Source organism: Anguilla rostrata, chromosome 8 (genome assembly GCF_018555375.3).
Source record: "Anguilla rostrata isolate EN2019 chromosome 8, ASM1855537v3, whole genome shotgun sequence".
In the NCBI taxonomy this organism is placed as follows: domain Eukaryota; kingdom Metazoa; phylum Chordata; class Actinopteri; order Anguilliformes; family Anguillidae; genus Anguilla; species Anguilla rostrata.
In genome coordinates this window covers 16,793,807-16,807,201 of record NC_057940.1, presented here as the reverse complement: position 1 = coordinate 16,807,201, position 13,395 = coordinate 16,793,807, and the positions used below count along the sequence as shown (strand labels likewise).

Here is a 13,395-nt window from a genome sequence, read left to right as displayed (position 1 = left end):
AGTTCCGGGGCAGTTTTATTTTGGACGTGCCTTGGCCATGTTAGAATCAAGCCCTAACTAACCTAGAGGGACTAGTCCTTTCAGCCTTTTGGAGAGGCAACTGTAACCACTAAGTGGTAGTGTTCGTGGCAGCAGGCGAAACAAATATTGTACTTCTTTTACTCTGCTACATTTCAGCTATTGTCTGCATGTCCCTTTGCTTGTAGTCCTAGAAACCATCATCATCATCATTATAATTATCATCATTCGTCTACTTCATCTTCCTCAATAGCACCATCAATACTGTCATCAATGTTGTTGTCTGAATTATTATAATCAACAGTCTACACGCAAACCACTCCTGTGTCTCGGCTGACACCCACAGATACAGTCATTCCTTCTTAGCCAGTAGAGAGCAGAGATGGCTGCCCATTGACCATAATTCAGACCTTTTTTATACCCAGTAGGTACTGAACCAGACAGGGTGATAAATGATGAGTGCCCTGCATGGTAAATCCTTCCCACTTCGAAAACAAGTTCCATATGAATATGTCATTATGGATCTATACCATAATCAAGTTCCATGAACAAGGCAAGGCAATGCAGAGATAATGGAATCTACCCTATGTCAATGTTATTCTGCACCAGAACTCCTTCTATTAGTTTAAACAGAACAACAAATTCTGCTAGACAACAAATTAATGGTGCAACTCATTCTATTGATCTGTGACGCTTGGGAAATACACTTAAAGACTGATTACAAAGTCATTCAGAGTTTGACAGCCTGTGCAGGAATTTGCAAAAGCAGGAGGACTAGCTTTGGAAGCTTGCCGAATTTGCTTCAAATCACTGGCAGAAAGGAAGAGCCTTCTAGTTCTATCCGGAAATATATGAGCCAACTCCTCAACTGTGAACTGGTTCCCACTGGCTTTGGTAGTGCGCCAACCTTAAACTATGAAATGGTGAAAAATAATGTTTCTCAGCACTAGCTACCTAGTCAGATGTTCTGTTCACTGCTAACCCCATAATTTAGCAACCTGTGACCAGACGGCTGTAGGCTAGGTGTTCAGCTTTGAAGGTCTGGACATACACTGCTCCTAAGGAAACTACTGAACAATTTTCCCTTAATATAAATTAATAAAAATATATAAATATAACTGGAAAATATGCGTTTAATAAAAAACTTAACAAATACAATTGCATTTTTTAAAATAAATAATATTAATGCTGACAAAATAGATAGATAGATTCATTCATTCACTAATAAATAAGCATATGTATAAATAAACGGGCAATTGGGACAGTTAACTGAAATTTAGATAGGTACGATTGTCTCAAGATGGAACAATAAAAGCGTTGGGGGAAGAGCGGCACTGGTCCTGCACAGTGCGCCCACTAGTGGCACGAGACGCATTGACTCAGACAAAGGTCGCAAAAATAACGTAATTACCGTTCCTTCTTGAAAACTAAGGAAACAACAGTCTCCTAATGGTAAGCAATTACTCCGCGGGGTGCTCCTGAATAGCTCGGAATGTTTGCAGCTGATAAGAGCTGTCTACAGCTTGTATTGGCACCTATTGCTCTGTGAGATTCCATTGCTGAATATACCAGTTATACTATGCAATTTCCCGTGCTTTTGTGTCTATTTCAGTTTTGATGTTAAGTTTAAAAAATAAATCTTCCGGGAAAAATATCAATTAGCAAGAAGTGTTCTGTATTTCATTGCCAAATTGGAGCTTGCACACCCGTAGCATTTAAGGACACAAAACGACTTTTTGTGAAAAAAGTTTTGCCTAGATCTGGATTAAATTCGTGTTTCACTTATGTGTATGAAGATGAAGTGTCGTCAAAGACAGGCTATACACAATCAGGCTTGTCACTTACATAAGGTAGCGGCGAAAATCCATTTGCGGCTTGGATTTAAAAATGGCTTTAAAATGTAGATTATGATCACATCCTTGTTTACTTTTCATGCGTGTCCATTCTTAGCTTACGCCAGGTAGAAGTCTAGGTAAAGTGCGGTTTTTGCCAGATGCAAAACATGAAACTCGCTGCAATTTCCAGCCAGATAGTAATCCATAACATTCAATTAATTTAAAGGAAATTGTGTTAATGCATCCGGTATGCTCTGATTTCATCCTCACTTTTAGATGTGTTCAGACCTGTTATGACATTCCATGGACTGAAAGTAAGCTTGAAATAGGAAAACTTTTTTTTTTTTTTTTTAATCTAAGTGCCTGTATAATTCAAGAAGAACAACGCAGAGCACTGGCATAGTGTTAATCCATTTCCTACTTTTTAGTATAGGTTTTACACGTATTTCAATTTTATTTGCTCGCTTGCTGATCGTTTGTGTCTTGTGCATAAGAGAACCTTGGGCACTCAACTGTGAATTATTTCAAGAGCATGGAATCATGGCCTCAGAGTGCCCAGAATGTTCATGGTTTTTTTTTTTTGAATGCTCAGTAGTATACTTACTTAAAAAGAGTCTGATCCTGAATACCACATATCAGTGGTGAAATGCTGTGTAGTTCCAGTGCATGATCATGTGCATTCCTAAAGCCTATAAATTAATACAGCTATGTAGCTTGGGGTTGAGATGGAGGAAAAAAAAACACATAAACATCTGTGGCACTTCATGACCAGGCTTGTTCGCCCCTGTTGTGCGTAATGTGTAATGGAACACTTCACTGTCAAGGCACAGGTTACCAGACAGATGGCACCCTTTAATATTGTGAGGGGTGCACAGATCCATCGTTCTCTGTGCAGCTAGTCAATACAGAAGCACTGCTCACAACTTGGACCATGACTGGGGTAGGTGAACATAAGATTCACAGCTACAACATTGGTTCATTGACTGCAGCTCTGCCACTATGATATTGCATAACAGTCTTGGCATATTGGACAGGCACTTCCACAAACACATCTGACATGGGAACAAAGATGCTAACCCTTAATGAATGGACTGCAAGGGGTTTATGCAGGGAAACAATAGAATGTGTAAATGATCCAAGTTCCCTTGTCTGCTGATCCAGACTCAGAAGTATTTTTTTTTTATTTGTGGTGTGCTGTGACAGTGATCACTAAAAATGTTACAAATTTTTTGTTTCTTAGCTATAATGACTTGCACTGGCTTTGAGTGTGCAACAATATAATTAAATCTGGAAAAAAAATCCAGTTTACAATGCAAGACCATTCACTGAAAGGATACTATTCATATAGTATGCTCGCAATAAAAAAAGAGATGGAGATGTTTCCATTTATAATTGGCTTGATAATTAAAATATCTCTGTATTGACAGAATCTGACAACCATGCTATGTAGAACTGGCAGTATTCTCCTGTGAAAATGCCTTCTCAATGCACATGAGCAGCTGTTTCCAACATAAATCAGTAAATGACAGGCCTGTAGGAATTTATAGTACATTTTTGACATGTTTAACATCTTAAAACCACCTATACTGTTCTGAAACATTAATCTGAAAGTACATTAAGCAGCTAGTTACAACACATAGTTCTCCAGGGGCTTGTGACACCTACGTTGTAGGCTTGATTCCTACTGTTGTTGTACCCCTGAACAAGGTACTTCACCTGAATTGCTTAAAGGATTGTATGTAAGAGAACCTAAGCTGCACAAGTAGCTCTGAATAAGAGTGTCTGTTAAACGGCTAAATATGTACCAAAAAAAAAAAACTGTATAAATGATACTATGGCATTTGCATACAAGCATGCACGGATGGTTCTGCAGGAATCCCCCTGGTGGTCTGTAAGCAAAATTACAATTACTCGACGATTTATTTCATAATACAGTATGTTGCACACAGGTCTGTTGCTTGAAACGGCAAGGCTTTGTCTGAATGAACAGAAGGACCCATCCCAGTTGTCCACGGTACAGAAAGTTTGAGAACTACTGATCTACATATTGCCTGCTCCATTTGTGTCCACTTCACATTACAATCATTGCACACTGAAAACGGGATAGTGTAATCATACCTGACAGCACTACAACATTCTTCCAAGAAAATGGCTGCAGCTGAGCCGTGCTGAGAGCGGGGTTCTTCTGTCACTGGGAGAAGAGATCTGCTAATCATGTTGTGATTTATCCTCTTGGTGGAACCTGCCCCAGTGAGAGCGATATAAACGCTAATGAAAAAGGTCAAAACAATTTCAACACACAGGAATGGCAGATATGCTTCTCGTGCATTTCCCACAATTCTCTACCAAAAGGGAGGAACCCAAAGGGCAAATTATTGATCATTTTAACTGCTGCTATTTCCATCTGTTACATTGTCTGGTTTTGAAAAATCAAAAGCAAATGAGCAACCCCTATATGCAATGCTACAGGCATGTTCTGACCACCACCCCGTTATCTGTCAGGCCCCATGTAGAAGGGTCCAGTCTTTCTCTTTTCGGTTTTATGTTATTTTAGTTTTTTTCACACTGAGTACCTCATTTCCAAAGTAAATGTCAAAGTACACTGCACTCAACCAGTTGTACAAGGTCCAAAGCACCAACAGTATGGTAATAAGATCATCCAGTGGATTTTAGGAAATATTCCATGGTCTGGCATGTTATTTTAGAAATGTTCATTTCATGTGTTGGTTTTATTTGCTTTGATATTCACCATATCCATAAAATTAACTGAACCTCATTCACTTACTTATAGCAAACTCCAAGGGAATTGGCCATCACTTGATTTCAGTTTCTTAAAAATGCATGTACTATAGGTTTTCTGAAATATTAATGTGTTTACTGGGTGTCCTAGTTCAAAAGGGGATGCATTATTCCACAGGTCTCATGTAAGTATAGGAGTTAAGCACCTTGCTAAAAGAGTACAAGAACACTGTCCCACCTGAGTTTGGAAACCACAACTTGTTGCTAACAGGTTCTTTCCCCAACACTATGTTACCCAACTCCTACCTCTGTGAAATACATGTTATTCCCTAGATTGATATTACTGCTTGAATTGATCTCAATCTCAACAAAGGAACCAGTGGGGAAATCCTGGCACTGATGGTGTAAATTGCAATGACTGTCTTTCCAAGTTGATAAAATAACTAAGGCAATTCCTAAGGCAAATGAACAATCCAAGTCTAATATTGTCTTCTTGTTTTTACAATATCACAAGACAAAACAATTAACTTCTCATCTCATCTACATATGTCTGATGATCACTTCCTTAAGATGTGAGAACTAGATTTTCCAAACATGCGTGGATCTGATATCCTTTGAGACGGGCTCAAATATGAATCAGATTTTATTTGTTATTGCTATTTGCACATTAGCATCTTTGAACGCAATAATGCATGCAGTTTTAATTGCTGAATGGGGACTAAAATGATATTGCGACTGCTGCTAAGGAAGGCAGCCCAATTTGCATCTTTTGAAGCCTAGAGAATGTGAGCACCTTTTGACATGCACAGAATCAGTAAGCAACCCTTATATGATAGACTAGTCGTTTGCTGTGCAAGAAATGCACTCTGTGCTAACAATGAAGTGCTAATACAGCTGTGGATTTCAGTTCAGTAACCTTGGAAAGACCCGATTGGCCAGCTGGCATTAGAACATATGTGGTCAGGATTAAATGGCGATAAATTATGCCCCTGATCCCTGAAGACATGGACAAATGTGCACACATGCATGCAGATACACACACTCGAACACATGCGCACACACACACTCGCACCCACCCACATGCAAACATTTGCATGCATACACACAGACACACACACAAATATGCATGCACATGCAAACATACATTCACACACATGCATTCACACACGCAACCACCATTGTGCAAACCTGCATTTGCACACATACATGCATGCACACACACACTCATGCACACAAACATATACGCACGCACGCGCATGCACATGCACATAAACATGCGCATACACATTTGCATGCATACAGGCTCACACACACACTGGCACCCACCCACATGCAAACATTTGTTTGCACATATACATGCATGCAAACACACATACACTCACACCCACTCGCACACACAAACATGCAAGCATGCACACACACATGCACACACTCACGCGCATAAACCAGCAAATAAAACAGCCAGTGAGTGTCTCCTGTGCTCAGGCCAGGGTTTTGACCACCAATGTGGCTGCCCTGCATGAGAGAGAAAGAGAGCAGGGGGATCTCAGGCTGAACCGCCACCTGCCTGGTCCCACACAGCAATCCATACAAATAAAGTGATAAACTCTGCACAGTAACTGGAAAACTAACTCTCAAAATAACATAAAATAAATAGTCAAAATACCTCTAACACATTAAAGTGCTTTAAAATATGTTGACATACCGAAACACAAAAGCATCCGTGAGAGTGATGATTTAATTTTAAATGCTCTTTACATGCAATACCAAATCACGTAGGCTTACATACTCTATTATTCAAAAGCCATTGGATAGATGCAAATTTGTACTGCCTTTGCAGGCTTTAATGGAATAAGAGCAGTGTGTTTTGTTGCACAAAACAACTGTGATATGATGGCTACAATAATACATACATACATACACACACACACACACACACATACACACATACACACACATATATATATATATATATATATGTATATTCTAATACAATATAGCACACATCACAATAGGCAACCCCTCATATAATCCTATTGTTTCTGCTGAAACAAGTAATATTGTCATATTATACTAATATATATTGTGTTGTATTATCTAAACTAAAACATGTTTTAAATGTACAAAAAATGCCAAGTTACTCAAACAGCCGGCACAAAGCAGAGTCTATAAATCAGTAATTAAAACTTGCTAAATCAATGTCAAGGTACTGATATCAAAATGAGGCCAAGTTACAACAATGTTGCCTCTTAGCTCACACAAATAAAAAAATAGTATTATTCCAAAGCAATCCTACCCAATGTTTCCTAAATTATTCCATTAAACTTGGCCCTGTGTTAGTCCTGTGTTTTTTTATCTCACCAAAGGAAGCGAATGTGATCATTCTAACTTTTTATGTCACATCAAAGGTTCAAATAGCAAGAATTGCCTCGCGGAAGACATCATTTAAATGAATGTTTTAAAGAGCTGATGAAAAATTGCACTCCAGAAAGAATACGTTTATACTTGGTTGTCAAGTTACTGTACCTGCCATGCCACTTTCAACAAGACACCACACAACCACCACATGCATTTGGCTAAACGTCATAAAGTCATAATACGCACACTACTGGGTCACAACAATCTTATTTTGGCTTCACCGATCAATGTGGACTGAAATGAATCTTATTTGTAATAGTGTCTGGATCTATTTCAAATGAAATTAGTGGTGGGTGTGAATTTTCCCAATCGACCGCAAGCAAACAGTAAAGTGGGCTATAACCGCACGGCAAACAAATTAAGCATTGAAACACGATCCAAAGAAATCTGGGTTACAAGTAAAGCACAACACAAAGTTCAAACGTCTGCTAACTGGATCAGAAGGACTGGGGTGGTAGGCTACGTGCGAATTTGATGCGTTTATGATTTCGCGGATTTTGTAGGCTTGACGTAAATCGAACTTTCTTGGTTTGTGGTTCAGGACGCTTCGTATCAACAACATTTTTGGCCGCAAATGCCGCCAAAGGATCACACCTTTGACACAGGTTTACTTCCGCTGAATCCTCTTGTGGCTACCTACATGACTTACCGTTTCGAAACACAACACGCGCAAGGTATTAGGCTACATATTAAAACAGGCTATTTCTGCTATTTGACTAAACCAGCTGTATGTAGTGTCGGCAAAACAGGATGAAAATTCCACAAGTACCTTCACGTGTAACAATTCTCTATGCATCTCGACTTTACTGATGTTAATGCCTCAACTTCATAAACCTCTGCTTTAAAAACTGGTTGTCCATAAGGTATTGGCTAATCGCATGCAATGTGCTATCGTCTATGGGCTGTTCTCACAGCCATTACGCTAAAAGAATGAAGTTCCACTACACCAAAAACACCAAAAACTAAACAAGATGTAGACAAAGCAGGAGGTAAGAAATATCGACCAACACCGAAGTCGGCCGTGAATGCCGATGCCGAAACGCCAGCGCTTAAATAGCCCCTATAACCAAGAGCGCTTCGACTCCCCAGCGCTCCTCAACGTTGAGTGACGTCAGAGCTCTCCTGGCAGCCTGTAAGCCGGAGCGGATCCGCTACAAAGATTCACAACCAAGGAGAGGACAGCGAGAAAGGGTTTCAAGTACCTGGCACGTAACTGTACACAAAACAGGATTATTTTCAGTTGTCACCGAGGAAGAGTTGTCTGTCCTACCCCGGGAGCTGGGGGTAACCGTGCACGACTCCCCCGCAATGGATAGGGTCATAACTTGTTTCTTTGCTGCGGTCAGTTTGTTGATCTCAGTAAGAGGACAAGTATTTAAAGGTAAGACTTTATTCAGAACTGCCGAAAGCATGCTAAAAATGGCCATCTGCCCGAATGCTGCGGGGTTCTATTGAACGATTTCTAAATCGCCCGGACGGGATTTGTTTAAGTTTTTTTGCGTCCACCGTGTATCCGTTTTATCAACGAACTCTGTGTCTGAGTGACTTATTCAAGTTTTGTTCTCCAATTAACTCATCGTTGTTAGGTTCTTGTTTTAAAACATCCAGTATTACTAATAAGCTGTTAGCGTGTTGCATTGCTTGGCGAGTTGGAGTACGTACCCCACCATCCCTTAAACTTTTTTATTTTGCTCAGCTTGTCCGGGATCTATACTTGTTCAACGCAACAGCGTAAATCTATGGTATTTACTCCATTGTAGAATCCGTTTGACGACCTAGTTATTGTAATTGTACTTTTCCTCCAAACGCAAAGTTTGTGGCGATTAAACGGATTAATTTGACAATGCGGTAGCTAAGAACATTTGAACGCTTCCCTAACGTTTTCCATTTTTTCTTCTGTTTCCCAATTGCTAGCGATTCTGCAAACGGTTTTATGTTTGGAGACCGAAAGCATACGGAGTTACGGACTCGCTGGCGTACATATCCCAGTAATTAATGACAGTACCTTAGGGCTGGCGTTGTGTGAGCTCAAGTTGACAGGGCATGCATTGTTCAAAACGCCCTGCGTAATTGCGCCGAGCCGTTATCAAATATCAAACCGAGCCGTTACCGCAGCTCTTTAGAATACTTCTGTCTTCGCAATTACCCGTAAAACGATGATGATTTAAGTTCACTTTTTTGTCATTCATATTATTTGCGTCCAACTTTATTTTGACAGAGTAACAAGTCGAATTATGCTTCTTTGCAAAACGATTCTATGGACGCTGGACGTATAGGTTAAAGCCAGATTTAATGTCAATACTGGGTCAGTTAGCAGTAAATTTAGTTCATGAACTAAAGAAACAAGTTCCTTTTTGCAGGCGGTGGTAACTTTGCATGGATATTTTGCAAAGCAAATAAATGTTAATTTTTAAATCATCCTGTTTTTTATGGCTTCGGTTGTCCTGAAAAAGACCGACAAACAACACACTTTAACTCACAATGCATGCCAGTTAAAATATAGAGTAGTCATTTTTTTATATTTAACATTTCTTCACATTAGGAGCTTCTTATGCTCAGCGATTGATCAGCAATGTTTGGAATCAACATTTATTGCGCTTCTTGTTGAAAGCCTAAATATGAGAAGGGTGTCATACAACCGATTATTTTACACGTTTTTCAGGTATATGTTATTGTATTGCTCTTTTGCTGATTATAAAACTGAAACGATATATTATCTTGCATGTTATAATCATGCTATTGACGTTGCTTATTAAAACACGTTTCTTGAACAGGTTACACGTTTGATTTGTTTGGGCAGCACAATATGACAAATAAATGTGTAAAAACTAATGAACATATAGAACGTTCATCTGCACGTCCCCCGCCCCCCGTCCCCCCCGCGGTGATTACTGTTAACTCAAACGAGCTAAGTTTTTGTACCGAATCTAAAATATTTTACATCCCTCGCGATTTGCAACTTCATATCACCAGGTGGGCGCGAGGGTATTGATTCGACACACAATCACGATCCACAGTTCCATGGTCTGTTTATGTCGCGTGGACCACAGGTATATTGGCATTCACATTAGAATCCACAGTTCAGGAATTATGTTGTTGTTCTTAGCCCCATATTGCCTGGGGCGACTTAAAACCGTTTGATTCAATACTTAAAAGGGGTCATTTTTGGCTGTCGGGACAATGGATTTCTATGTGTAGAGGTGCATTATCTGTATGCAAATCAATAGTCGCATACATAGTAAATGTTCTGCCTGCGGCTTTTCTGTTGCTGTCTGGAGATACAGTTAATGTAGCATTACCATTTAAATGACCACAATTGTTTGCAAAAATAACTTTAAAAGTTTTAACACACATAAACATTTACACACACACACACACACACACACAATCATTCACTTGCTCATTCACACTACCTGCTTGCGGGCTGCGTACATGCACAGTGTATGTGAACACACATCTACTGCAGGGTATGTGAAAGCGTGTGATAGGGTGTGTTCACGAAAAGTGTTTTTCTTCTGCATCTGTGTTTGCCTGCAGTTGGCACATAAGCAAACAGTGATATAAATTAGTTGTTTTCTCATCTCATGTATTCCAGCTGTAAGAATCTGAACGCATTGTTCCATTAGACACTGTGACAAACAATAAATGCCAGCCACGGTATCATTATTCCCACACACTATTTATCCATTGGAGAACATCTGCGAGCAGCACAGCTTTGGCCTGCTGTCGCTTCTGTGAGGATATTACGCCCTACCCCTGATGGTGGCAGCATCGTACACTCATATTTATTTACGGCACACAATTTCACAGGATATAGAGAGTTTAGGTTTTGTGACACAAGAAATAACTTTTTACTGCGTCCTCAAGTGATAAAATATCATAAAACACAAACAAGGATGCAAATAATGTTCTGTGCAGAGCGGTTTAACACCTAACCAAGGCATATAAAAGGATGAGAACCAGCGTATGAGTTATGAATGCATGTGGGAGCCACATTTTGTGACAATTATGAATGGAACACACATGAGAAACACTTTCTTATTGCCCCATTGCAAACATAAATATATGTTATAATCCCTTTTTTGAATGTAGGAGGCTTTCGTTGTAATGCATTGTAGTTAATAGTTATATGCTATTTGTAATTGTAAATGTAAGACAGACTATGTTACTGGTTTTAGCTGTGCTCTCGGGCTGATTAATGCGTATCAAGTTTCCAAGGTTACGTGTGAAAGTGAAGCAGATTCCTGGGTGGGATTCGGTTGAGAAGGGTGATACAGGTTGGAAAATCAAATCTGTCATGCCAAAGAGGAATTCCATGCCACAAGCGAGCAATGGGTTTGGCTGTGGTTGGATCTCTTAAAATCGCCAGTGGGACCTGGACTGATTATTTTTTGGTGTGCTATAACTCTTTGGGTTTGAGTGCTGGGTTTTGTGTTGGTGTTGACTTCCTGGACTCTTATTAGTAATCATGTGACACTGGTAAAACACTAGCAAATCAGTAACAGAACAGATCAGCATTGACCATTAATTAGCATTATCTTTTACCATCTTTGTGTGTTAACTCTTTCTGACAGAGTCGATTTTTTACCCTGATAAGAGTACATGTGGTCACTGTGAGGCTCTCTTTAAACTCTGTTGCAGTTGAATTAGCACTACGGTACGTTTTACTGTTCAATCAGCACAGGAGGGTCGGTGAAGAGTTTTTTTTTTTTTCAGTTTTGGCATGCATATCCATGATGATCAATAGCCTATATAGCACCTGAGTGATGTATCTACATGTTCCTTTGGGATGCTTTGTCTCATTACATTACATTACATTACAGGCATTTAGCAGACGCTCTTATCCAGAGCGACGTACAACAAGTGCATTGGTTCACGATGTAGAGGTGCAAAAGAAACACACTAGAGTGAAGTAAGGATCGTAGTGCCAGAAGTGACCACATCGATCAGGACTCCAACCCTGTAGAGTAAGCTGTTCAGCAAACAAGAATCCTACCAAGTACAAACTAGCACTTTTGCCTAATCAGACAAAAACAACAATCCTGCCAAATACACTAACGTAATCATATTATCCTAACTAGGTACAGTGAGCTAAACTATAGGCTAGGGAGGGGTGGGGAGAGGTGCAGCCTGAAGAGATGAGTCTTCAGTCTGCGCTTGAAGGTGGTAAGATTCTCTGCTGTTCTGACCCAGGTCTCATGGCCTGGAAGATGAGGAGTTATGTGGAGTGCATCCTGTCCCATCTTCCTATGCATTACCCCCTTCCTGCATTTTCTATTGAAAGCTAAACATCCCTTATTTTAGGGCAGCAAAACATTTTCCCATGGAAAGTAAACGTGCTCTCTGTCTCACAGGGAAATACTGCATTGTATCGTTATAGTACATTCTCCAGGTCTGTTACTCCCTGGACTCCAGCCCTCAGTTATGAGCCATTGTAGGGAGTAAAACAATCCAAACTTTCGATTGAGTTAAACAGCTCATCAGACAAACTTTGTGGGTGAAATTTGCTTCACCCAGCAAATGCCATCAGTACTTTGTCTAATCGAGAAAGCTGCTAAGACAGTTCTCAGATAGGCCCATTCCAAGGCAGCTTGTTTTTGTCTGAGTCAATGGAGAATGAAATTATATATCTGTGCAATTTAACAACGAGTTGTGCCTCAACAAGGAGAACCTCTGGGGTGATGGATGACAATTCGGGGCTGAAAGCAGGACGATATCTAAATTTGCTGCTGCCTTTCACACATTTTGTGAGATAATACCATGTAGTGTGCAGTGGAAAACATTGATTTATCATCTATGTTATTGCTTTTTGCTGCCTGTCTGAGTTCGGCGTTTCATAAAAATGCAAAGTGAATTTGTCTCCTGCTGGACTTTTTCCAGCCCTTTGGGACGCTGTGCTTGTTTTGCGTCTGCAGGGGCACATTTTGCATGTGTGTGTCTGGGAAATTTAGTGCAGATTTCAGTAACCTCGGCTTGAATTTAACATGTTGTCGATGTTTCGTCGAAGTCTTGGTGAAGAATTCTTTCTCAGGCCGACCGTGTTCTCTGCAAGAGAAATCTCTGGCCCTTTCCCAAGAGATTCAGACTGCCTACAGCTCTGGCCCTGATTCAATCAGAAAAATCCATCCTTAACTTAGACAATTCAATTTAGGAGTTTCTTCAGGTTTTGTCAAAACCACAGTTTGGTGCGTTCAGCAATCACTAAATTGACCAAACTGTTAATGAAGGAAAAGGTAACACTTAGTTTATTTGTGAGTCAACATTAGCACCTCCGTCAGAGATACTAGGCAAACAGGTGGAGCATGCACTAATTACACACAGACCTTCCTGGAGTAAGGAGACGAGGAGAAAAGGTAATGAATCGCCCAACCCAGCATGGGGACCT

General features: G+C 40.1%; 1 protein-coding gene across 1 annotated transcript in view; it reads left to right on the top strand.

Annotated features, from left to right (window-relative positions):
- Positions 1–7,572: 7,572 nt before the first annotated feature.
- Positions 7,573–13,395, top strand: part of LOC135260959 (receptor-type tyrosine-protein phosphatase mu-like) — a 179,144-nt gene continuing 173,321 nt past the window's right edge. The window contains exon 1 of the mRNA XM_064346723.1: positions 7,573–8,391. Coding sequence (XP_064202793.1) covers positions 8,319–8,391 — 73 coding nt within the window. The 5' untranslated portion in view covers positions 7,573–8,318. The remainder of the gene's footprint in view (positions 8,392–13,395) is intronic.